Source organism: Gadus macrocephalus, chromosome 21, assembly GCF_031168955.1.
Source record: "Gadus macrocephalus chromosome 21, ASM3116895v1".
Taxonomy (NCBI): domain Eukaryota; kingdom Metazoa; phylum Chordata; class Actinopteri; order Gadiformes; family Gadidae; genus Gadus; species Gadus macrocephalus.
The window spans coordinates 13,216,366-13,243,249 of record NC_082402.1 but is presented as its reverse complement, the minus strand read 5'-3'; the positions used below and the strand labels follow the sequence as shown (position 1 = coordinate 13,243,249).

At 42.4% G+C, this 26,884-nt stretch overlaps 4 protein-coding genes across 5 annotated transcripts in view; 1 reads left to right on the top strand and 3 right to left on the bottom strand.

Annotated features, from left to right (window-relative positions):
- lats1 (large tumor suppressor kinase 1) overlaps nucleotides 1-101 on the bottom strand; it is a 9,193-nt gene extending 9,092 nt beyond the window's left edge. Inside the window, exon 1 of the mRNA XM_060042219.1 lies at nucleotides 1-101. This exon is cut by the window's left edge and continues 234 nt beyond it. The gene's annotated coding sequence lies outside the window, so the exon portion shown is untranslated.
- Nucleotides 102-582: 481 nt separating this feature from the next.
- nup43 (nucleoporin 43) lies at nucleotides 583-4,297 on the bottom strand. The gene is made up of 8 exons (XM_060042221.1): nucleotides 3,907-4,297; nucleotides 3,635-3,754; nucleotides 3,312-3,389; nucleotides 2,982-3,144; nucleotides 2,663-2,798; nucleotides 2,152-2,303; nucleotides 1,615-1,731; nucleotides 583-1,101 (listed from the first exon to the last, which is right to left on the bottom strand). Exons 1-8 carry the CDS (start codon nucleotides 4,024-4,026, stop codon nucleotides 875-877), a joined length of 1,113 nt encoding a protein of 370 aa, XP_059898204.1. The 5' UTR covers nucleotides 4,027-4,297; the 3' UTR covers nucleotides 583-874.
- Nucleotides 4,298-4,377: 80 nt separating this feature from the next.
- pcmt (protein-L-isoaspartate (D-aspartate) O-methyltransferase) lies at nucleotides 4,378-10,650 on the top strand. 2 transcript variants are annotated; one of them, XR_009523810.1, is made up of 8 exons: nucleotides 4,378-4,538; nucleotides 6,400-6,504; nucleotides 6,615-6,646; nucleotides 7,009-7,113; nucleotides 7,248-7,368; nucleotides 7,707-7,792; nucleotides 8,275-8,510; nucleotides 9,630-10,650. XR_009523810.1 is itself a non-coding variant. In XM_060042222.1 (8 exons), the coding sequence occupies exons 1-8, from the start codon at nucleotides 4,484-4,486 to the stop codon at nucleotides 9,640-9,642; spliced, it is 687 nt and encodes a 228-aa protein (XP_059898205.1). In that variant the 5' UTR covers nucleotides 4,378-4,483; the 3' UTR covers nucleotides 9,643-10,650. The 2 variants fall into 2 exon arrangements, 1 of the variants encoding a protein (XP_059898205.1); XM_060042222.1 differs by having other exon boundaries at nucleotides 8,275-8,444.
- Nucleotides 10,651-10,693: 43 nt separating this feature from the next.
- lrp11 (low density lipoprotein receptor-related protein 11) lies at nucleotides 10,694-19,131 on the bottom strand. Its single transcript, XM_060042220.1, has 9 exons — nucleotides 18,239-19,131; nucleotides 17,220-17,380; nucleotides 15,458-15,599; nucleotides 14,401-14,526; nucleotides 13,808-14,062; nucleotides 12,425-12,592; nucleotides 12,244-12,306; nucleotides 12,039-12,137; nucleotides 10,694-11,776 (listed from the first exon to the last, which is right to left on the bottom strand). Exons 1-9 carry the CDS (start codon nucleotides 18,888-18,890, stop codon nucleotides 11,622-11,624), a joined length of 1,821 nt encoding a protein of 606 aa, XP_059898203.1. The 5' UTR covers nucleotides 18,891-19,131; the 3' UTR covers nucleotides 10,694-11,621.
- Between the last annotated feature and the right edge of the window lie 7,753 nt (nucleotides 19,132-26,884).

Below are 26,884 nucleotides of genomic sequence, written 5' to 3'. Positions count from 1 at the left end.
CCTCGGCAATAAAAGTGTAGTTGATCAAAGTAGTTGTATTAAATGGTTCCAAAGTCCCTGACATAAACATTCCATAGACAAAACAACTTATGAAACTGTACTGTCTGTATTTCACTCATAAAGAAAGACATACTATGAGCCACATGTACAGCTCAAAAAATATTAAATTCCCCTTGCCTATGTTTGAATAACAATTCCCATTCATTGTCATTACAACCTTTTTATTTGCCTAGTGCCGACCACTTTCATGCGGGTTGAATAAAGGTCAGGCTCAGTCACACCATGCCATCAATGGAATGCATCCCCTTTGTTGTTGTATTTAACCAACTCACAATGACATTCCAAGTTGATGGAAAACATTTGCATTTTGTTATGACATTTGCATTTGTTAAACCTGTAGAACTCAGTCAAATCCATATATATATAACGGGGTATTTTTTTCCCCCCATAGGAACTACTTTGGTCATACTCGAAAATAAGGCAATAAATGTAAAAAATAATTAAAATATCTGAAAATTTTAAATGCAAAGCAATTGCTGTATACGAACGGGGAGGAAGATTTTGTACAGAGAAAATCTCAGAAAAGTGGATGTATTTTTTTTTATTAACAAACCAATTTAATGGACTCTCACAATTATCAAATTCTGGGAAGGTAAATAAACAATCATGCATGAATCCATTTCACTCAAAACAACCCGGCGGATCTAACGCTCACAAAAATGTTGATGCATCAATTGTAAAATCTATTTCCACAGCATTCTTTTAAAAAAGTGTTAAGGTGTCATCTTGATATTGTAAAAAAAAAAAAGAAGAGTGATGAGAAGGAAATGGCATGGGGGAAATACAACAACGCAAACACTTACGAAACAGTTATCTACACAGGCACCTGTCTGTTCACAAAAATTGCTTCTCCGTCTGTGCCACAGACGAGGCACTGTCCGAGCACGTCAAGACTGTTGACCGACAGGGTCTGGCTGGGCAGCATGTGTGTGGTCTCCAGGCGGCCCTTACTGGAGTCGCCACTGAGCCAGGCGCTGAGGGACTGGCCCCCACCTGCTGGGGCCACAGCGCTGCGCGAGAGGACGCTGTTGTTCCTGCCGCCTGGATGCCAAACACACAACAATACAATGTTATGTCACTCAAAGAACCAAACGCGTAGTTGGGGAGGGAGTGGAATATATGTACAAAGAAATTGAAACACAGAACGTTGTTGAGTGAAATATTAATGTTGCAATGTGTAAATATGAGCCACTCCCTGTTAGTAGGCAGGTGACTTTCAGAATTAAAAAAACAAATAGTGCAACTATGTAGCACGAACCAGCGCAGCTCCGCTAGCTATGTGTGTCCATTTAGTGCAAATAAAGAGTTGCGGGCTAGCCAGCATTCTTTGAATATATCTGTGATTTTATTGTTTCATTTATTGAAATCAATATTGATCAGCAATTGACTACAGATATTTCCAGGTTATTTTAAGATTAGGGCTAGTTGAAGTGTTAGAAATTTGAATTATTAATTAAAATATAAATATATCATTTATGGACAACTTGCTTCTCTAGCTATGCTTAATCTCAGATGGGCAAAAATCCTGAATGATGAAGTCCAGGGGGGACCTGCCTTGTAGGAAGGACGCAGTCTCGGAGCCGGACGTCATCTCCCAGTGCAGCAGCGAGCCGTCCTCAGAGCAGGTGAACAGGTGGTCTGGGTTGGTGGGATGGAAGTGGACTTCCCACACTAAAACAGAGACGACCCAAAATGAACACACATTAAGCAACATATATTTCAAGATCATGAAATCTACCTTGTATTCTATTTGACATACATACATACAAACATTAGTAAAAGAAATACATCATTTTCCCAATCATGCCATCAACCTATTCCGACAGGTAACCATTAAGCAGTTAACATCCAAATCCAAATGTGTTTGTGTCCTTGCGGTTCACGCATTCCTTTGAAGTGTCATCATATCATGACACTTAAAAAAAATCACAATAATAATCCTCCCCCCTCTGCCAATTACCTGTTTCACTTGAAAGCGCACCACAATACTGTCAGCAAGAAATGCCTTATACGTGTCGTGCGCCCTATCCCATGGCTTCAGAGTCCAGACAGAGGAACAAGGAGGAGCGAATGACTTTTATCAGGGCTTACTTTCAGCGGTGTGCGCCTCCATCAGCGAGGCGGGGGCCTTGCCCTGCCTGGCGTCCCAGATACAGAGCATGCCGTCCTGGCCCCCCGTGGCCACGATGTGCTGCTGGTTTGGATGTCTGGCCACGCAGTGCAGGGGAACTCTGTCCCCAGCCCTGGGTGACAGAGGGTTTAGGTTACCACGTCAAACAGTTCATTTAAATAGCCTTATATGTGAGAATAACTTCTGTGACCGCAAGTAGGTCCCAAGCAGGCCGTCCATCCTTCGTGTGGGTTTAAATGTTTTTAACGTGCTAGCCGGGAGAAGTATTAAGAACCCGGGATTGGTGTATTCCCGTCTGCATTCTTCATCTGTTTCTAAAGGCATATATAAAGGGATACGTTTATAGATAGAGATATGGATAGGTTTGGTAACTGTGCTACGAAGATATTTGGGGAAAAAACAATACCACACTGTCTAGTCTGACAGTGACCACTCAACTCAGACTTTAACTTGTGTTTAGGAGGACCTTACTGGGAAAGTATCTGTGCTGGTGTGTTGCTCTGTTGTCTGAAGTCCCAAGTCTTGATTTGACCAATGGAGTTCACCGTTAGAATCTCTGTTGTCCTCAGGAAAGTCACAGCATGAATGGTGCTGCTGTCCGCATTGTCTGAAAATATCAATAAAGACAAGTGTGAGTCATTTGCATGATGGCTTACATTGCAAAAATATATAATCGGCATATGATGCATAAATGCGACATGCTCAAACTATTTTGGGGTGTGCATTTCATTATGTTAGTTTATGTTAATGCCTTCAATCTGTAAAGAGGGAGAAACTCAAAAAAAGTCACCTATTGTACGGATAACTGCTTGCTGGTCTGCCCTGAAGAGGTTTATCCTGCCGTCTTCACCGACAGTTACGATCTCAGGGCTTTTACATACGACCCCAGTGCATGGAGCATCGTCACAAGGGTAATGATGTGCTCTCGTCCAACGCTGGGAAACTGATAGGGTCTACAGTAAGGGGAAAGATAAATGATGATGGCATATGTCAGAAAAATAAATAATGCAATAATCCACTATATAAAAACGTTGCCATTAACAAACATTTTCAGTTGGCTTGCTAAAGACAGAGTCTGGAAGAACAAGTCTATTAAAGGCTTGGTTTGGTATATGAATACCTGGCTGTTTGGGTGAAGGTGGTATATGGTCACTGCCCCCGTTGACGACGCCGTCACAATTCTTTCTTGGTCCAGAAACTATTATTGTCAGTGAATATCAGCACAAACACGTATAACTGTTAGGATAAGTTATTATTTATGCATTTTGTCCTGGAATTCTACTTTGCATCATATTTTTCCCTATCAGAGTCACTCTGTTGCAAAACGTTATATCTAAGTTAATTGTTTATATTCTTTTTTATGGAAAAGGGAAGGCCATTATGAAACGTGATATATCTATCCAAAGTAATCATGATTTTTTCCACCCCAGGCAGCTATCTCACGTTTAGATCCAGAACATCTCCACCATGCTTGCATTCACATAAAAGCTGGGGATCTCCTTCAAACTCAGCTTCCATGCCAGAAATCTCTTCTCCTATGGACCAGATGGAAATCTTGTTTTCCTGTAAAGCATTGACAATCATTTGGATATAAAGGGTTAGCAAGAGGCTATACGTTACTAATATTTCCAATACTTTATTGATAGTGGTACTATACTATCGAATCAAAATAAAGTGGTTCATTTAGCTGCACAACTGATGTACGATCTTCCTACCTCGTTGTCCCACGATCCAGTTGCAAAGACATCTGGTTGTTGTAACGACGAAGATGATACCGGCCTCCATCTCGTTTTGCTTATTTTCTGGGAGACGTATTTGGCATTTGTACCCTCCATTGAAACAATACACTTTAGTGTTGTGTAAAGTCAGAACGTACTGGGTTTAGCTTAGCCAACTCTCATACACTACCGCCTTCACTTAACCTGCTACGGTGGCCAAGAGACATCAAACTCTTCGTAACCAAGTCCCCCTAGCGGCCAACCGCCGAACATCTGCAACAAATCCTATGCATAACATTTGTAACATTCGCAGAGTGTATATTTCCTGTGTATTGAGCGTAGGTAAATGCTAATGGATACAGCTGTTCCATATATTAAGAGCTAATATTCAAAACAACTGTGTTATCCAGGACCATGCTAGAGAAGTGATACGTTGGTGGTGATGTATTCGCGGTCTGGCGCCGCCTCCCAGACTCCATCCGCGGCCGAGGTCCTCAGCTTCCTTGGCAGAACCTTCGGCGCAGGCGCGGCACTGACACTTGCTGTCTACTTGCTCCACAAATTGTGTTTAAAAATGGCCTGGAAATCCGGAGGAGCCAGCCACGCGGAGCTGGTCAACAACCTTCGCAGTGAGTTGCCACGCATTCATTCTCAAAGTGAAAATAATATCTCGGTAATTGTGCTGGCAATGAAAACACAAGAGCGTGCATAGCTAGCTGAGTGCTAGCTATGTAGTTCGGAAGCATGATATGTGTTGTTGACCTGAAGTCACTTCTCTCCCCACCCCTTATCCTCGCACGTATCCGCTTGTAAAACATGCTCACAGACAATAGCTTTTAGGACATGGACCCAGTCATATTTTTTTTATCATTATGAATGTAGATGTGACTTTCTCTGTTTACAATGCCAGCCGGTGATGTCAGGACAACGGCTGAAGATGCGTCACTGCGGCTTGTTGTTGCCTAGCTGTTGCGGTCCTGTTTGTTCCCCTGCTCAAAAATATGTCGCCAACCTCATTGCGATTTTAATTTGGAAAGGGATAACGGTACCATGCTGTAGCTTAAACGAATACTATGGAAGGGTTCCAGTTGTATGACTTTAATAATATGTGTTTAATTGATCAACCCATGATATACTGTACAGTTGTTCACGTGCAGCATAGGGCTCATGATGTTCTCATATCTAAGGGATGCTCTGCCCTCCAGTTCATCTGGTATTTAACCTCTTGGGATAAATGCTTCAATATCAAGCCTATTATTGCAAGACATGTGAATGAGGAGAATAGTAGACTTTTAGACATACAAGTGTACATTCATGGTTACTAGTAGGCTAATGTCCATAATATTATTTGGAAGTTGGTTCAGACGGCAAGCTTGGTAAAACGTTGGGGTGATATTGCCAAATGTGGCCTGCTGTGGGATTCTTGTATGCGACATTTTGATTTCGATTTTTTTATAGCATTACATTGTGAAGGTCATAAATTAGGAAATGTCTACACAAAAGTGATATATTTTGAAGATATTCAGGACATCTTTAGACGTGCATTTGTTTTCCTTTAGTTTGATTTTGCGCAGTATTGATTGCACTGGATTCTGTTTGTCTGTAGCTGTATATTAGTTGCTTTGAAGCCATTTACTAAAGAGTGTTTCAGTTTTTCAGAAACCTTATTGTGTGTCTGAATTATAGCCCTAGTTGACTTCATGTTTTATTTTTCACAAAACTTGAATGTAAGATTCGGACACACACACACACACACACGAACAGCATGAAATTAAAGAGTGAATTGAAACTGCTCTGGCACTGGTCTTTGGCACTGGTCTTCCCTCCAGTGCGAGTGTCGTGTCTGTTATGCTGACCGCTAGCCAGCCAGTTTCTCTGAGGGTGAGAGGGTTCCTGTGGGGCACCGGCTGTCTATGGCACTTCCTGCTGCCGACAACAACTGCTAGTCCAAACCTGCTGTAAAAGATCATTCAGAGAACAGTAACTATTTGTTTGTCACAGGTTTCTGACACAAGGAGTTGTAGTCATGTTTGGCCCTAGCTGGCACAGTCAAGTGTCCTTGTATGAAGGTATCCCTCCGCAGTGGAGTGGTGAACAGAGTAATCAAAAGGGTCACATAACCATCTACCCTGACTTATTGGGAACACACTTATTATTAGTGTAACTGCTGCTGCTGGTATGTAGAGGCAAAGAAGGTCAATGTTTTAGATTTTTTTGCATTTTGTTCATTCAATGCATTCTTTGAAGAGCACTAACATGCCAGACCTAGCACTTTAATGCTTTTTATAAGTCATTTCTTAGATCCTTTAATTCCATCTCAAAAAGTGAACATTGTTACACTAATTCCCCAGCCATTTTTACTGAGTTCAAGACTAATTTATATCTTTAATTGAAATACATGGCAATGTTTCATATTGTTATAATTTTCATAAAAAAACGTCCCCAGGCTTATAATATCTGTCATAACCATGTGACTTGTTTCCTATTCAGAAAATGGCATCATCAAGTCAGACAAGGTGTACGAAGTCATGCTTGCCACAGATCGCGGTCACTTTTCTAAATGTAATCCCTACATGGACTCTCCACAGTCAATAGGTAGGTACACAGACCAATCATAAAACACACAATCGACAGTCCAAGTGACCCATGCCTAATTTAAATTCAAAGTGCGTATTCAATTTTAATTTAAATTTTGTATCTTAAAGGCTATCAGGCAACTATCAGCGCTCCACACATGGTAAGATGACACAACGTTTATCTTCAGCCTTTGACTAATTGCTCTAATAATGACTAATAATGACTGCTCTTATAATGACCCTCCGGCTACATATTCGTACTGTTGCATGCAAGACCCTCGTGCAAGGAAACAAAAGCCTGAACACCAATATAGCCCGCACCTAAATGTACAAATGGTAGCTACCACAAGTCAGCACATTTTATTATATGTAAAGGTAGATGAAGACCAGCTCGAAAAGGGTCTGGGTTTCCTTCAAAGGAGTGTGTGTCAGCGTACTGCTAGTTCCCCAGCAGCTGGCCCCGCCGTACGACGGCAGACAGTAATGCAGCAGTGTGGTTCCCCCCCCCCCCCCCCCCCGGCAGCACGCATATGCCCTGGAGCTCCTCCACGACCAGCTGTACGACGGCGCCAAGGCCCTGGACGTGGGGTCCGGCAGCGGGATCCTCTCGGCCTGCTTTGCACGAATGGTGAGCCCCCTTATTACACCGGGGGTACACGGAACTGGGTTCTTATGGAGTAAATTCTCTTCCGTAGGATTGATTCTGCTTTGAGTCGTTCCGTATTGCAGCAGTCCCAGAGTTAAAGCGGGCTTTCTGTACAGGTGGGCCCCACGGGGAAGGTGATTGGAATCGATCACATCAAAGAGCTGGTGGACGACTCGGTAAATAACCTGACGAAAGACGACCCCAGTTTGATATCGTCGGGCCGCGTGAAGCTAATGGGTAAGCTGCCGTCCACTACGGTATTGTCCTCCAGTATATCGGCGTGTTTGTTTTTGGTTCTTGTACAGTTCATTATGTCATCCTCAATTCATTCTTTACAGAGCTTATCTCTAGGCAATGTGCTGTTCCTAATATTTTAGAACTATGTTCAATTGAAAAAGTGTTTGTCAAACAAGCTACAGTGCCGGTAGATCTTCCAGAATCGAGAAGTTCTGCACAAACTCCCAGGGAAGCAACACTGAATATCTTACAAGGGTCCAAGTGTCCAAGTTTCATACCCCACAGAGCCATGGTCAGTTATGTTCTAATCTCTATTGATGTGTTTTATTTATCTCCAGTGGGAGATGGGAGGATGGGCCATGAGCAAGAGGCCCCTTTCGATGCCATCCATGTGGGGGCGGCAGCGCCCACCGTGCCCCAAGCAGTGAGTGCAGCCTTGGCACCCACGACCCACGACCAAGCATTTTTTTTGTTTTAATACAAAGGCATTTACATACGTTTACCACCTGGAAAACAACATTAACGCCTCCAGTACCCTAATTAGGAGAATATAAGCCGCGGCCTAATTATATAGGAGTGCGGCGATGATTATTCACTGAATTATATACAAATAACTTTCAAAAGATTGTGACATGAATGATCAATATTTAGTTAATGGTAATCCTCCACTTGCACAAACAGGTCGAACAAGCTACCTACTAATGATAACAGCTAATTCGGTAATATACCCAGAATCTGCGAGGTAAGCAATGCCTTGGCTTGTGGCGATCTGTAGGTTGAATTACTTTCGATGAGGCCACAACGTGACAAGAAGCTATAATGTAAACAAGGGAAGTCTAATCATTTTATCAGTATAATCTGATCACCACTAAACTCGATTCCACTGATTCCCCCCCCCACCCCCAGCTGCTGGACCAGCTGAAGCCGGGCGGCCGCCTCATCTTGCCGGTGGGCCCTGCCGGCGGCAACCAGATGCTGGAGCAGTACGACAAGATGGAGGACGGCAGCACCACCATGAAACCCTTGATGGGGGTGATCTATGTGCCTTTAACAGACAAAGAGAAGCAGTGGTCCAGGTGGAAGTGACTTCCTTCTCCCTTTCCTCCCTCCCCCCTCTCTCTCTCCTTCTCACGGCGGCAAAGGTGAACTGGTGTGGCATGGGGGTGTGGTCTCCGATCGCAGGGCTCCTCCTTGATCTGCTAATTTTAGACTTGATTTGTTTTAGGGGTTTTCCCCACTTTACCCCCTATACCCGACTAACGTTCTGCACTTTCTTTTCATTTCTTCTTTGAAACACGTCTCGATATTGATCAACTGTGGTCGAAATCCTTTTAAAAGGATTAAATTGGAGTGAATAAATCCACATTTTGAAGTGCTGTCCATAGATCCTAGGACTGTTATCATTGTAATCCAACTGGTAATCGGGGAAAACACAGTGAATACATTTAAAACGTATATGTATACGTTTATATTTACCTCAACCCAAACTTCAGGCTCAGTGCCATAGATAATTTGCTACTGCTATTTCTGTCTTGGTAATGATATTTGCCCTGGTGTATGGCAAGTGCCATCACTGATACGATGACATGCACTGAGTCATGTTTCTTCAAAGATGGCACTGACCCAAAGGTTTGCTGCGAAGTTTATTGCCGTTTTCGAATTGGTTCACTTGTGTCCTATATAGTGCAATATTTGGGGCCTCACCATGTTGTAGTTGTCGGAAATTTGAGTATACAAATCTGTTTCCCTATAGAGCACGCTAGTTAATACCCATAATGTACTTTTATTTCCGCCCTGTAGCCCATGATGTATAGCTGTTTCATTGTTATCTGGATCATCTTAAAGAGATGGTTGGACCATACAGGTTGTTTATGCAAATGAGCTCTATGGGATGACAACCTAATTCCCCCTATTCCCTGCCTGACTTGTTCCCTAAATAGTGTGCTATATAGTGTTCACTAGGTAGGCTAAGGGAATGAGGGAACAAGTGAGCCAATTTGAATGCACCCTAGTTGCGTGTTATATAAAAACCAACAGAAGGTGATATATTATTTTCTTTACTACCATATCCTGAACATACCTAATTGTAATGCATTGATTTGAGTCATGCTTTTTGGCTGTTCTCGGTAGTGCCTCGCTGCCCTTTGCATGGCTGCTGCCTAACTGCAACCCCCTCCTCCCCCCCTGACTTGCATGACGTCCAATGGTTGTGTTCTCTTGACGTCTCCTAACCATGTTGTTTTTTTCCTTTCCTCTCACAGGGATGAACTCTAAAGAGGAAGACTTCACGATGCAACTTGAACTTTAGGAGAACACTAAAGACTGAGGCTCTGTCCCCATCGGGATCCGTTGTTTTTCAATGCCTCACCTCACATACCATAACACGTATTTCTGTCAGCTCATTACAGTACGACTGATGCTACGGCCTTGAAGGGGCGGGCAGGGTGCTATTGGATGTTTACGAGTGGGATGCTTACAGCTGAGCACTGGGGAGTGAAACGGAGAGAGAGGCGAAGGAGAGGTCTCTTGTTCATCTGATTTTTATGCATTCTTATTATTTTTTTCTTGCATTGCTGGAATTTTGTTTGTGTGTGTGTGATATATTTTATCAGTTAAATTCCCCACCATTATCGTCAACAGGCCATTTTGAGCGTATACAAACCTGCACATAGGTACAATGCAACGGTAACCACGACGAGCTTTAGGAGGAAAGGCATTGCCGCCGGGCCCAAGAGTCTGGCTCACTCAATCACCCGTCCCGCTTACAGTCCAAGCGCTTGCCACCTTAGCCCAGTCTTTCGCTGTCCTTTCAACACACAGAACGCACGTTCAAAAGCAGCACAACTGGGAGCTAAGTTACGCAGCCTCGTTGGGTTGGATGATTCAGCACTTGTAGCACATGGCACACTTACACTAAGAAAATGCGTCTGAATGCTAGCAACTGCTATATTACATAAAGATGGGAGCACTAGTTATTCAGAGGAAAGTGCCAGAGCAGTGCTTTTCATCTGGGGCTGATGTTGCTTTAGGTTTTGGGTTTTTGTTGTGAGATTTTATTCATCATCCAGTGCAGGCTCTACCAGCTACTGGTGGGGATTTGGGCCGTCGCTGCTTTGCCAAATTAAACAATATAGGCCTACAGCAAATGTCTGATTTCTTTTGTCGTGCAAAGCTTTGAGAAAGGGATTAAAGAAAGCACGTTTGTAGTGTGGTGTGACAGTTGAGGATGCAGCACTTTCAAACTTCCTGGAATGATATGTGACAATAAAAAGATGCTGGTGATTTTTTGTCTCTCTCTACTTAACTAAAAGAAGAAGAAGCGAGCTAAATTCGGTAATAAACTTTATAAGACACAGGATGTAGAGGCCATATAGACATATGCATCTAAAAACAATCCGTAACATATCTGTTACTGTAATGATCAGGCACATACTAGAGATTTAAATGACTGCAGGAGACAAATTAATTAGCTTTGAGAATATACTTAATTCTACAGCTCTGTTCATTTAGTTTCTAGGGTTGATTAAAAGCAGAACAAAACATACATGGCACAAACAATAGGACGACAGGGCCACTCGGTGGCAGAGGAATGGTTCTGTACAGCATCAACAACACAAACGGGAAAATAGGATGCAAAATATATATTTAAACGCTGAGCTTGTGTATATATGTCAGTGGTTCCCAAACTTTTTGGCTTTTGACCCCGTTTCCAGCTCTGTTTGTGACCCCAACTTTAACTTTCATGCATCTGCTTCCATACAACAAATTTTTTGGCCAAGCAACATCTGCCGGTTATATCAATGCCCGAGAGAATATAAATGCATCGCAATCTCTTGCGACCCCATATGCCTGACCAAGGTTGGGAACCACTGGTATATCTCTCTCTCGCTCTCTTTCTCTATATATATGAGGATTGTTGAGACAAGACAGCAGGGAATAATCTCTTAATTCATTGATATCATCCAATGAGCATCACCCCTGCTCAGGGAACATGCCGACAGAAAGTTGCATTGACCAATCCTGGGGAAGATTAGAGTATGGCTCTGAGCACGGGGAAAGGGGGAGGGGGGGCATGCAGCCTGTCATCACGGACACGTGGGTCGAGAGCTTTCTGATTGAACAAACAAACAATTCAAGGGATACAGTATGTACGATGAATCCAGCAGCTAATCTTCGCTTCTGCGGGGTCGGACTGAAGAGCGATGACAACACCGATCCCTCCTGAATGGCCACCTCCCCCCTCCGCTAGCAGGTTAAAGGTACATGCCGTTGATGAGGTAATCGGACTCCTCTGTGGTGAGGGGGCGGGTCTTCTTCAGCTTGTGGCGGACAAGGCGGAGGCGGCAGCCAATCATAAGCAGGAGCAGGGAGGTGATGAGGATGCCAAGAGCCAGGGGGAGGATGGCACCTGTTGGGAGGAAGCAACAGGCCAATATAAGACCTCTGGTGAATGTGACCGAGGTGCGCTAAGCTACGGAAACCGGGTTTGGAAAATAAAACACTGAGGAGGTTTATAGGATAATTCATACCAATATAGAGAGATTTCAGAATATGTGTATTTCTAAAGAATAGGAATCACAAAAGTTTTGCTGACAAAATTTGAATCTCTTCAAGCACAAAGACAGGTGAGTTAGCATGTCATGGTGGGACATTCTCCAGTGGAAACCCACCTGACTCTGGGACAGGATGGCCGTCCTTGGCTGGGTATGGTTTGGAGACGGGGACTTCCAACTCCACGTGACCACGTGCCATCAGTTCTTTAAATCCTTCTGCACCCAAAATCCCCCAAAACAGTGTTAGCTTTAGCATTGCAGTAAGGGAGCGATTGTAAGGAAAGCTTAGACTTTGGGTCTATTTCTGGGTTGACTGGATTACCTGTGTGGCTCCGGGTGGTTGCTGGGGTCGGGGTAGGCACAGTGGTTGGTTTCACCATCGGACCTGGGAAGGTATCATTATTTCACGTTCAAATTCACACAGCACACCGTAACTCAACTTATAAACGTATAGCACAAATCTTAAAAACATATCAAATATATCAGGTCACAGGCCGTCTTACTTTTCTGTATGCATTCGTTGACACAGTCACTCTCCTGGAGAAAGTTGTTATGGTTTCCCTGGCAACCGCCGTAGAGGAAGTGTTTGCACTCCCCTGCCTCTCGGTCATAGTACCAGCGTGGGAAGGTACCTTTGCAGGGCCCGACGACAGGGGAGGCAGCGCAGGGATCTGGGGGAGGTGGGAGGGTGGGAGGGTGGGGGCAAGAAGGGTTGTGTGTGAATAGGGAGACTGTCAATCACGTCATCTTAACTCGTGTGAACCGTAGTTTTTAACAGTCGAAGACCAAGACCTTCATCTGTCCTTTTTTAGTAGTTAATACAGCTGGTTGTCACATCGCCACGGTAATTAATAAAGCATCACTTCTCCTTGAATGATCTTGCATTCATTCTTGACATTGTTTGTCCATATCACCCCCCCCCCCCCCCCCCCTCCACAGCTCTCTCCCTCTCACCTCTCGTACCTGAGCAGGGATGATTACGGCCTGTTGCCGAGAGAGACTCCAGACTCCCATGAATGTCGTAACCATAGTGGGACTTTGTATTCAACGTGAAGCGATGGTGCTGGCGACGGTAACCTTTCTCGACTCTCTCATTCCCTCTCTCTCTTTCCCGGTCCGATTCAGGTATCAGATAACAGTAAAGGTGGGAGGGGGCGCGGGACAAGAGATGCTTTTGTTCTCTGCTGCACAGGGCCACACTCACATCATGGCAGAGTGTGGCCCGTTTGCTTTGGCCGGGTTTTGGAACCAACCGACATTTTACCTTCGTCTCTGGGACTGAAACGGAGGCCTGCGAAGGTAGCCATCTGTCGCTAATGCTACACCCCCCCCCCCCCTCCCCAAAGACTGCACACAATCCTCCATTGGTGCAGAACAGAATAGTCTCTTTTGTAAAAAAAAAAAAACTTGCTTCACATAAAGATAAATATGTTATTATGAACTAGTTATTCTACGTTATACTGCCCTGCTTGCTCGAGGGCAGTGTCTGAGGTATCAACCTATTATTCCAGTCGGTAGTGTGGGAGGAAACCGAAGCACCTGGAGGAATCTTACATTAGCATGGGCAGATAATGCAGTCACGCACACATACACAAACATACACATACACAAACCCATACACCTACACGAACACATACACATTCACACAGACATACACATACACACACACATACACAGACACAAACACAGACCCATACACATTCACACAGACACACACATTCACAACACATACACATGAACAAAAAACACATACACATACACACACTCACACCCACACACACACACATACACACAATGGTCCCAATTGGGACTTAAGGAGCAACCCATGAACGCTAAGACTTGTAACAAACACATTCTCCCAGTTTAAAGCAGCATATTCCCAGTACCTTGGCCTGCGGGGGCGTCCTGGACACTGGGGCCCTGGTGAGCTGGTGGAGGAGGAGGCGGAGGGGGGGCCGCCTTGGTCCGGTCCTGGGGCTCAGGCGCCACCGGGTGGGGCACGACGCTCTCTACCGTCTTCCGGACCTCGGGCCCCGTCCGCAGTGTGGAGCCGGCCCCCTCTATCTGGGACGCCGCAGGCACGCTGTGGCTGACGGACCCTCCAGACACGGGGTGGGTCACTGACTTCCTGCTGCTTTCAACTGCATAGGACACATCCATCTCGTCAATCGGCCTACATATTTTTATTAAAAAAATTTACATTTCGTCGCAATCCATCAACGAGATTCATCAATTTATTGCTTATTGTCCGATATAGTTGAAGACATCTTCCAGGCTAACACAAGAATTGGCAGACGGGGCGGGATAGGTAAGTGGCTATTTTGGTTTTATGGATTAGTTTCCCAATGTGCACAGCCAAACTACCTACATGCATGCTTGGACCTCCTCCTTCCTCTATCTGTATTCACCCAGTCACGCTGGCCAACATGCCAACAACACCGTGCTGATGTCCCAGTATCGACAGTGGTCACCTACGCACATTTGGGGCAGAAGTCCTCGTCCGAGTTGTCTGGACAGTGCTGCTTGCCGTCGCAGGCGTAGTCGATGTCGATGCAGCAGCCGTCGTCGCACAGGAACTGGTAGTGGGAGCAGCGGCCCGTGCACACTGGGGAACACAGGGGGACACGGCAGCGTCACCGCCTGTCCGGAGCATGCCTCATAGAGGCACTGGAGGTCACAGTGAAGGGCTAACTCAATCAGGGTCAAGCTTTAGGAAAAAGCCACAGCCATCCGTCAGCTGTTTTTGAATAGCAGTTTTGAGTTGACTCAGCCTGCCCCACTATGACCCAGTTTAGATTTGAATTTACTCCTGGCTCCCTTCTGACCAATCTGGGTATCTTATCCCTGATAGGTTCGGGGAATATATCTTGCCTGTCAATCACAGGTGCGTGCAATGCAAAACTATTTCCGCCATCTCTCCCTCTATATATAATTTAACTCTGACATGATGATAAGAATATATTAATTTATATTTCATAGCATGGGATATCGATCCAATAAACCCCCACAAACATGAGTCTTAAGTGTTCCGTGATGTAATAGATAAAATTTGAAGAGAGCGCATTTAGGTACATTTACCAGTGCTGTCAATGCTCATCTATATTTGATAGGGCTAGTATATTATCCTATTCAATACGTTTCTATATATGTGTGCCGTTGGCAGATTGAAGCATTGATGAGCCAACATTATCCAATCTTCTGTCCTCTGTTGTTAAGCTGTGGGGTGTGCGCTGACTCGAGCACCAACCATTGCCTTTTCATCCGACAGTCAGACATATTCCCCTTTGCTATCTGGTTGTTTCAGCAGTCGTGCCGCACTTTCACTTGCATTTATAGCTGCCTCGCGACCAATTGTATGAAACCTTCCTCTGTACAATTCATCACATCAAACCCGCCTCATATTAGAAAAGGGTTGTGTGGTCTGACCCCGGGCAAGGTCGGTTAGAGATCTTTCTGAAGGGCAGGAAGGCCAGACCATGTGCCAGAAAGAAGAGCTCACTGCGGATTGGTCTTGTGCCCCATCTAAGAAGAGTCACCTTCTGCGAGGCGCTCCGGGGCGAGCACGGTGACCGACACGTTGTCTGAGCTCTTCTGGCCGCCGGTGTCCGTGACGGTCATCTGGAAGGTGTACTCCCCCTGCTGCAGTCCGCTGATCTTCAGCAGCCCTGGGTGGCTCACCTGGGGAGTGGAGGGGGAGAGAAAGTAGGGTCCTGTGTGGGTGAATGCTTCAGGAAGGCTGTTTTGGATAAGAACACTGCCCCCCCCCCTCTGTGTGCTGCCCCTAGTGGCCGCGCATCTACATTTGGGAACCAATGTTGTAGGATGTTTTGTATAGCTGTAATAGCTTGCCTATTATTATGTGATTGTGAGTTCAAAGCTAAGAATATAGGTTGAAACTATTTTTTTACATACAACTATTCCAGTACATACATTGAAATTATTTCTGCAATGGAATTACAGTACCAAAATTGATAACCGTGTGTGCGTTCACGCTATACATTATTCCATCGTAAATTAAGTGAATTATGTTTGTTTTTTGTATGCCATATCCTTCCAACACTTAATGAAATGTTAAATAACAGTGAGTGTGTGTGTGTGTGTGCGTGTGTGTGTGTGTGTGTGTATATGTTTGTGCATGTGTTTGTGCCTGTGTGTGCATGTGCCTGTGGTTGTGTGTGTGTCTGTGTGTGTGTGTGTGTGTGTGTGTGTGTGTGTGTGTGTGTGTGTGTGTGTGTGTGTGTGTGTGTGTGTGTGTGCCTGTGGTTGTGTGTGTGTGTGTGTGTGTGTGTGTGTGTGTGTGTGTGTGTGTGTGTGTGTGTGTGTGTGTGTGTGTGTGTGTGTGTGTGTGTGTGTGTGTGTGTAACTTTCCAAATAAACGCCTATTCAGAAGTTTGGGCCTGCCTCCATGTATTATGTCATGTGGCTGAGGTAAGTCAATAGCACACAGCATTTATCAGCATGTCTGCAACCATCAGGGCTCTATGGAACCCTGGACATATGTCCCTGTGTTGACTTAACTACTGCAAACACACTGTCCAAAAGCCCCTGTTGATAGAGCATGCTGAACATTACATTCAGGAACACATTACATTCAGGTTTCCTGTAAAACCCACCTATTCTGGAGGTCATGCCAAAAATCATTTCTTATTTCTATCGTGATCATATGAAAAAATAATGAAAAATAAATAGTATAATTTGTACATCTTCTCCTCCTCTTTCAGCTTGGGATCATATGGAAGAAAAAAAATTAACCAACAATAAAGCAGAGAATTTGTCTGCAGTGTTTGGCCTCCGTTTGGTTGGTTGTTGAGACCATGGTAGCAAAACCTTTGTTTTGGACAGGAGTTGACTTCCTGTTATGCTTATATGAAAAGCATAAGCTATCACAAGACAACCAAAACAAAAAAAAACACTCAACCAACAAACGCAACACATTAGTCAGTTTCTATGGACACCGAGCACACAACACAGCAACCTCTACACGCGAAGGACATCAAGATAAGAGGAGTTTACACATGTATGCAGGTTCCAGCATCTCAATAGAAACTGGGGAAGGAAGATAGGAGATTAAAGAAATGAGAAAGAAGAAAATCAGGCCTATTTAACAATATATTTCACACAAACGGATACAAACATACAGAGAAACAAACACACACAAACAAACAATCAGTAACACACACAAACAGAAAAAAATAAACACACACGCACACACTCACAACCAGAAAAACACACACACACACACTCACTCAGACTAGTTAACACACACACTTACACCCACTCACTCACACCCCCACCCACCTTCATGCTGACGGAGGGCTCCCCCTGCACCAGCGTCCACTCGTAGCGGCTGACCCCGTAGTCGTCCAGGCTGTCGCGCCCGTCCAGCACGGCCCAGTCGGTGGGCAGCTGGATCACCACGTCCTGCCCGGCGTCACTGCGCGGGGGCTCGTCCACCACCTCTACCAGGGGCACACAGACCACGGCAGGGGGTCAGTACCTACCGCATGGACCTCTGCCACCTACAGGCCATCTCCATGGACCGATAGTTTGGATAAACGGAGACCGTATAGGTGCTATAGTCCACAAGGTCAGAGGTGGATGGAAATACCTGCAACCGTTTTTTACATAAAGATGTAGAGAGACATACATAGAGGGAAAGGGCCACACGGGCACCTGCATCATCCACCCATAAACACAGTCATGAACACATCCAGCCAGCCTGACCGATGTGAGCTATGGGTTTTTTTAGAGCACAACCATTGACGAAGCCAACTAGACTCTTTCAAGACTACAGGCTTTCCTGACTGTACATTAATAAAGCTTCTGCATCTATTTTGCATCACGTTATAGGCGTCCCTTAGAATGGAGCTACTGTATCCATTTTGTTTTGTGTCATGGTCAATTGTTCAGAGGCTAACTATTACAGACACAACCGGCCAGTTCAACCTGCATTTGTCAGACGCTTAGTTTGAGACGTTAAACAGCGATATGGCTATGTTGAAATAAGCTAAACTAACTGGTGGAGCAAAGGAGCGGCCTCCAGGCCTGCCTATGTTATGAGGATACGACACAATAGAAAGGAATGACTTATTTCAACTGCTGCCTGGTGTCAATCATGTCCACTTTGCAGCGTTGTGGCAGTCACAGAATCCTACCTGGGGTGTGCATTGAAAACCACTAGGCCCTACGATTGTATTTCAGTGGTTTTCAATGCACAACACAGAGTGTATACATTATTATTTCCGCTATATACTAATCTGGAAAAAAATTGTAATATGCTATATAACATCATCACCCAAAATAATCAAATTTCTTACTCGGATCGTCATCGTTAGTGGGGGTGTGCGCGGGTCCTGCGGCGGCGGCGGTGTTCTTGTCTGAACTCCCCCCGGAGGAGGAGAGGGGTGCCGGTGAGGGGTGCCCCACCGTCGCGTTGGCCCCGCGGCTGTAGGTGCTGAACCCCTGCTGCGGCGTGAACGAGCACACGTTCTTGTTCCTGTACGTGCAATTAAACAGATAACAATGGAGGCTCTCCTCGGATTCGCCTAGGTCCTCCTGCACCACGGCCAGGGTGCAGTGGGGCTCGGAGCAACAGGCGTGTAGGCAGTCCTTCCAGTTGTACACCGGGCCGGGCGAGAGGAACGTTGCCCCCTGTTCGATTGAGGCCTTGGCGCGGATGATGAGCTCGTCGGCGCTGGTGAACTCGCCCAGGCAGGAGTCCACGACCGCGCCACCGCCGCCCTGCCTGCCGGTGGAGTACGCCTGGTCCTGTTGGAGCTGCTTGCGGAATTCCTCAAGCAGCTCCTCGACGCCCGTGATCTTGGATTTGAGGTCGGAGATCTGCGAGGCCCTGGCGCTGATGGTTCTGACCGCACACAGGAGCAGTAGAACGCAGTAGAAGAGCCGATGCTGGTGTTGGTGCTGATGCTGAGCCATGTTTACGCAGCGGTGAGACCGCATCCCCTCCATACGGGTTTACCGCAGCGAGCAGGACTGACGCACACACAGCGGATCAGATGGGGCTGTGGGGTGTATTCATCGAAACATCCCTGGATCCATAGTGTCGTAACGTAAAGGGCGATTGGTGATGGCGGCGTTTACGTTGTTATCGACTCATCATCACAACAGAGCGGGCAGGATGAGACATCACCTCGGGAGGGGGTGGGAGGAGGCTCCTCTGTTGACGTCACGGCCAGCCACTCGGGCATTTGCTTCCTGAAGGGTGGGTCATGAAAAAAAACATAAGGGGTAACACTGTTGTCTTTGTCAAATAAAACATAAGGAGTAACACTGTTGTTTTTATTGGTCGTCATGAAAAAAAACATAAGGACATAAGTAACACTGTTGTTTTTTATTGGTCGTCATGAAAAAAAACATAAGGGGTAACACTGTTGTTTTACTTTGGTCGTCATGAAAAAAAACCTAAGGGGTAACACTGATGTTTTTTATTGGTCGTAGCTATTTTGGGGCCCTAAGCATAACTCCTTTATGGGAGCCAGTTTAACATTTTATTACAACGCAAAAGTTAAATCTACTCTGTAAACACAGTTCACAGAACAGCCAAAACATACATACAGTACACACAAGTATTGGAATGTCCAAAATCTTTTAAATTAAATAGTTATCCATAAATACAAACTTAAAACCAGAAGTATACAAGTAACATTTTAATGTCATGTATATCCTCTTTACTGATGATTGATTATTGTGTAATGTTATCGCCTCAGTGGTGCAGTGGAGTGCACTCTAGCTAACCCCCTGGAGACCGGGGTTCAAGTCCGGTTGAAGTCTTCTGTTGGAAGACTCTTATATCTATTTCATGTGAATTATAAAGTCAAGTGTAACCTTCGTGATGCCTATGTCCGGTGTCTTGTTGGTGCATTGTTAAGGTCGGAGGTTAACACTTTAAACAGCTCATATTTGGATCCCCGCAAAAACGTAGACAGGGGTGGCACTGTTGTTTTTTTTTGGTCAACATGGAAAAAACATGAGGGGTAACTGTCGTTTTTTATCGGCTGTCATGAAATAAACATAAGGGTCTATATTTATCAAATAAAAAATAGGGGGTAACACTGTTGTTTTACTTTGGTCGTCATAAAAAAAACACAAGGGGTAACACTGTCGTTTTTTTTGGTCGTCATGAAAAAAAACATAAGGGGTAACACTGTTGTTTTTTATTGGTCGTCATGAAAAAAACCATAAGGGGTAACACTGTTGTTTTTTATTGGTCGTCATGAAAAAAACCACAAGGACATAAGTAACACTGTTGTTTTTTATTGGTCGTCATGAAAAAAACCACAAGGGGTAACACTGTTGTCTTTGTCAAATAAAACATAAGGAGTAACACTGTTGTTTTTATTGGTCGTAATGAAAAAAAACATAAGGACATAAGTAACACTGTTGTTTTTTATTGGTCGTCATGAAAAAAAACATAAGGGGTAACACTGTTGTTTTTTATTGGTCATCATGAAAAAAAACATAAGGGGTAACACTGATGTTTTTTATTGGTCGTAGCTATTTTGGGGCCCTAAGCATAACTCCTTTATGGGAGCCAGTTTAACATTTTATTAAAACGCAAAAGTTAAATCTTCTCTGTAAACACAGTTCACAGAACAGCCAAAACATACATACAGTACACACAAGCATTGGAATGTCCAAAATCTTTTAAATTAAATAGTTATCCATAAATACAAACCTAAAACCAGAAGTATACAAGTAAGAATTATTTTTTTTTTTGGGGGCCCCCTCAGGACTTGAGGCCCTACGCGCAGCGCGTAGTGCGCGTTATGGGAGCGGCGGCACTGGTCGTCATGAAAAAAAACATAAGGGGTAACACTGTGTTTTTTTATTGGTCGTCATGAAAAAAAACCTAAGGGGTAACACTGATGTTTTTATTGGTCTTCATGAAAAAAAACATAAGGGGTAACAATGTTGTTTTTTATTGGTCGTCATGAAAAAAAACATAAGGGGTAACACTGTTGTTTTTTATTGGTCGTCATGAAAAAAAACATAAGGGGTAACACTGTGGTTTTTTATTGGTCGACATGAAAAAAAACATAGGGGGTAACACTGTGGTTTTTTATTGGTCGACATGAAAAAAACATAAGGGGTAACACTGTTGTTTTTTATTGGTCGTCATGAAAAAAAACATAAGGGGTAACACTGTTGTTTTTTATTGGTCGTCATGAAAAAAACCATAAGGGGTAACACTGTTGTCTTTGTCAAATAAAACATAAGGAGTAACACTGTTGTTTTTATTGGTCGTCATGAAAAAAAACATAAGGACATAAGTAACACTGTTGTTTTTTATTGGTCGTCATGAAAAAAAACATAAGGGGTAACACTGTTGTTTTTTATTGGTCGTCATGAAAAAAACATCAAGGGGTAACACTGTTGTTTTTTATTGGTCGTCATGAAAAAAACATAAGGGGTAACACTGTTGTCTTTGTCAAATAAAACATAAGGGGTAACACTGTCGTTTTTTATTGGTCGTCATGAAAAAAAACATAAGGAAAATAATAGAAATACACACATACATTTTAATGTCAGGTATATCCTCTTTATTGATGATTGATTATTGTGTAATGTCTTCGCCTCAGTGGTGCAGTGGAGTGCACTCTGCCTGTGTCTTGTTGGTGCATTGTTAAGGTCGGAGGTTAACAATGTTGTTTTTTATTGGTCGTCATGAAAAAAACCACAAGGGGTGACACTGTTGTTTTTTATTGGTCGTCATGAAAAAAAACATAAGGGGTAACACTGTTGTTTTTTATTGGTCGTCATGAAAAAAAACATAAGGGGTAACACTGTTGTTTTTTATTGGTCGTCATGAAAAAAAACATAAGGGGTAACACTGTTGTTTTTTATTGGTCGTCATGAAAAAAAACATAAGGGGTAACACTGTTGTTTTACTTTGGTCGTCATGAAAAAAAACATAAGGGGTAACACTGATGTTTTTTATTGGTCGTAGCTATTTTGGGGCCCTAAGCATAACTCCTTTATGGGAGCCAGTTTAACATTTTATTAAAACGCAAAAGTTAAATCTACTCTGTAAACACAGTTCACAGAACAGCCAAAACATACATACAGTACACACAAGTATTGGAATGTCCAAAATCTTTTAAATTAATAAGGGGTAACACTGCCTTTTTTTTGTATTGGTCTTCATGAAAAAAAACATAAGGGGTAACACTGTGGTTTTTTATTGGTCGACGTGAAAAAAAACATAAGGGGTAACACTGTGTTTTTTTATTGGTCGTCATGAAAAAAAACCTAAGGGGTAACACTGATGTTTTTATTGGTCTTCATGAAAAAAAACATAAGGGGTAACACTGTTGTTTTTTATTGGTCGTCATGAAAAAAAACATAAGGGGTAACACTGTTGTTTTTTATTGGTCGTCATGAAAAAAAACATAAGGGGTAACACTGTGGTTTTTTATTGGTCGACATGAAAAAAAACATAGGGGGTAACACTGTGGTTTTTTATTGGTCGACATGAAAAAAACATAAGGGATAAAACTGTTGTTTTTTATTGGTCGTCATGAAAAAAAACATAAGGGGTAACACTGTTGTTTTTTATTGGTCGTCATGAAAAAACCCATAAGGGGTAACACTGTTGTTTTTTATTGGTCGTCATGAAAAAAACCATAAGGGGTAACACTGTTGTCTTTGTCAAATAAAACATAAGGAGTAACACTGTTGTTTTTATTGGTCGTCATGAAAAAAAACATAAGGACATAAGTAACACTGTTGTTTTTTATTGGTCGTCATGAAAAAAAACATAAGGGGTAACACTGTTGTTTTTTATTGGTCGTCATGAAAAAAACATCAAGGGGTAACACTGTTGTTTTTTATTGGTCGTCATGAAAAAAACATAAGGGGTAACACTGTTGTCTTTGTCAAATAAAACATAAGGGGTAACACTGTCGTTTTTTATTGGTCGTCATGAAAAAAAACATAAGGAAAATAATAGAAATACACACATACATTTTAATGTCAGGTATATCCTCTTTATTGATGATTGATTATTGTGCAATGTCTTCGCCTCAGTGGTGCAGTGGAGTGCACTCTGCCTGTGTCTTGTTGGTGCATTGTTAAGGTCGGAGGTTAACAATGTTGTTTTTTATTGGTCGTCATGAAAAAAACCACAAGGGGTGACACTGTTGTTTTTTATTGGTCGTCATGAAAAAAAACATAAGGGGTAACACTGTTGTTTTTTATTGGTCGTCATGAAAAAAAACATAAGGGGTAACACTGTTGTTTTTTATTGGTCGTCATGAAAAAAAACATAAGGGGTAACACTGTTGTTTTTTATTGGTCGTCATGAAAAAAAACATAAGGGGTAACACTGTTGTTTTACTTTGGTCGTCATGAAAAAAAACATAAGGGGTAACACTGATGTTTTTTATTGGTCGTAGCTATTTTGGGGCCCTAAGCATAACTCCTTTATGGGAGCCAGTTTAACATTTTATTAAAACGCAAAAGTTAAATCTACTCTGTAAACACAGTTCACAGAACAGCCAAAACATACATACAGTACACACAAGTATTGGAATGTCCAAAATCTTTTAAATTAATAAGGGGTAACACTGCCTTTTTTTTGTATTGGTCTTCATGAAAAAAAACATAAGGGGTAACACTGTGGTTTTTTATTGGTCGACGTGAAAAAAAACATAAGGGGTAACACTGTGTTTTTTTATTGGTCGACAAGAAAAAAACATAAGGGGTAACACTGTCGTTTTTTATTGGTCGTCATGAAAAAAAACATAAGGGGTAACACTGTTGTCTTTGTCATATAAAACATAAGGAGTAACACTGTTGTTTTTATTGGTCGTCATGAAAAAAAACATAAGGGGTAACACTGTTGTTTTTTATTGGTCGTCATGAAAAAAAACATAAGGGGTAACACTGTTGTTTTTTATTGGTCGTCATGAAAAAAAACATAAGGGGTAACACTGTTGTTTTACTTTGGTCGTCATGAAAAAAAACATAAGGGGTAACACTGATGTTTTTTATTGGTCGTAGCTATTTTGGGGCCCTAAGCATAACTCCTTTATGGGAGCCAGTTTAACATTTTATTAAAACGCAAAAGTTAAATCTACTCTGTAAACACAGTTCACAGAACAGCCAAAACATACATACAGTACACACAAGTATTGGAATGTCCAAAATCTTTTAAATTAAAAAGTTATCCATGAATACAAACTTAAAACCAGAAGTATACAAGTAAGATTTTTTATTTTATTTTATTTATTTATTTTTTGGGGGCCCCCTCAGGACTTGAGGCCCTACGCGCAGCGCGTAGTTCGCGTTATGGGAGCGGCGGCACTGGTCGTCATGAAAAAAAAACATAAGGGGTAACACTGTGGTTTTTTATTGGTCGTTATGAAAAAAAAACATAAGGGGTAACACTGTGTTTTTTTATTGGTCGTCATGAAAAAAAACCTAAGGGGTAACACTGTTGTTTTTTTATTGGTCGTCATGAAAAAAAACCTAAGGGGTAACACTGTTGTTTTTTATTGGTCGTCATGAAAAAAAACATAAGGGGTAACACTGTTGTTTTTTATTGGTCGTCATGAAAAAAAACATAAGGGGTAACACTGTTGTTTTTTATTGGTCGTCATGAAAAAAAACATAAGGGGTAACACTGCCTTTTTTTTGTATTGGTCTTCATGAAAAAAAACATAAGGGGTAACACTGTCGTTTTTTATTGGTCGTCATGAAAAAAAACATAAGGGGTAACACTGTTGTCTTTGTCAAATAAAACATAAGGAGTAACACTGTTGTTTTTATTGGTCGTCATGAAAAAAAACATAAGGACATAAGTAACACTGTTGTTTTTTATTGGTCGTCATGAAAAAAAACATAAGGGGTAACACTGTTGTTTTTTATTGGTCATCATGAAAAAAAACATAAGGGGTAACACGGTTGTTTTACTTTGGTCGTCATGAAAAAAAACATAAGGGGTAACACTGATGTTTTTTATTGGTCGTCATGAAAAAAAACATAAGGGGTAACACTGTGGTTTTTTATTGGTCGTCATGAAAAAAAAACATAAGGGGTAACACTGTTGTTTTTATTGGTCTTCATGAAAAAAAACATAAGGGGTAACACTGTCGTTTTTTATTGGTCGTCATGAAAAAAAACATAAGGGGTAACACTGTCATTTTTTATTGGTCGTCATGAAAAAAAGCATAAGGGGTAACACTGTGGTTTATTATTGGTCGACATGAAAAAAAACATAAGGGGTAACAGTGTGTTTTTTTTATTGGTCGACATGAAAAAAACATAAGGGGTAACACTGTCGTTTTTTATTGGTCGTCATGAAAAAAAACATAAGGGGTAACACTGTTGTTTTTTATTGGTCGTCATGAAAAAAAACATAAGGGGTAACACTGTTGTTTTTTATTGGTCGTCATGAAAAAAACCATAAGGGGTAACACTGTTGTCTTTGTCAAATAAAACATAAGGAGTAACACTGTTGTTTTTATTTGTCGTCATAAAAAAAAACATAAGGACATAAGTAACACTGTTGTTTTTTATTGGTCGTCATGAAAAAAAACATAAGGGGTAACACTGTTGTTTTTTATTGGTCGTCATGAAAAAAAACATAAGGGGTAACACTGTTGTTTTACTTTGGTCGTCATGAAAAAAAACATAAGGGGTAACACTGTGGTTTTTTATTGGTCGTCATGAAAAAAAAACATAAGGGGTAACACTGTGGTTTTTTATTGGTCGTCATGAAAAAAAACCTAAGGGGTAACACTGATGTTTTTATTGGTCTTCATGAAAAAAAACATAAGGGGTAACACTGTCGTTTTTTATTGGTCGTCATGAAAAAAAACATACGGGGTAACACTGTTGTTTTTATTGGTCGTCATGAAAAAAAACATAAGGGGTAACACCAGTGGTTAATTTGAGCCGGATCCTGCCGGAACAAGATCCAGCACCTCTTAATTTTGGCCTCCCTGTGTTCCGGTACTTATTTGGGCAGATCCGGTACCTCTCATATAAAAAATAAAAAATAAAAATTTGTTAAAATAATAATATGCATACATAAATTTACAGAACAAATCCTAAGAATTTCATGTTGTTTATTAAGATTTAACGTCATTTGAAAATGTCGGAGATCTGTTGACGCACTGAAAGGAGCGGGCCAACATTTACCACGCCCGACAGTTTTGAAATTCGCCGCATCTGAGGAGCAAGCAGCAGCGAGGAAAAAACGATGCATGAACACATGCATGTGCGCCACGCACAAGATAATAGAAATTACGATAAATTAAATATCACAGAGCAGGATTGTGAACGTTTACAATTTCTCTTGTCAATTTACAATCGGCAAAATGTGCCAGCGTTGGCCGACTAACTATTTTTCATTAGGATATTGAACCTCCGCGCCTCCTCTTTGCAACGGAATTTGTTTAAGATATAAAAACATTTGATTGAACATACACACATTAAAACAGATATTTTAGTTTTTAAATAAATAGTTGGAAACTAAAATTCATGTTTCCCACAGTGTGCCTCTCTGGCATTGAGCGGGTCTTCAGGATCGCACTCTGCACAACCCAGTCGTTGAAAAAGTCACGGTCAAGCACGACTCCGTAACCGACGCTTTCCAAGCATCGTGGTGATGGCAACATTCTCCGTTAAGGACAGGATCTCACGGAGGGAGGCTGCTGCTTCGCTGTACATTTTCTCCAGCCGCACAGTCCTAGTTTGGCGACATGGCACTGCGTAATCTGACTCGAGAAATGCGATCAGATCGCGGAAGAGTCGACTAACACTATTGTTTTTTATTGGTCGTCATGAAAAAAACCATAAGGGGTAACACTGTTGTTTTTTATTGGTCGTCATGAAAAAAACATAAGGGGTAACACTGTTGTTTTTTATTGGTCGTCATGAAAAAAACCATAAGGGGTAACACTGTTGTTTTTTATTGGTCGTCATGAAAAAAAACACAA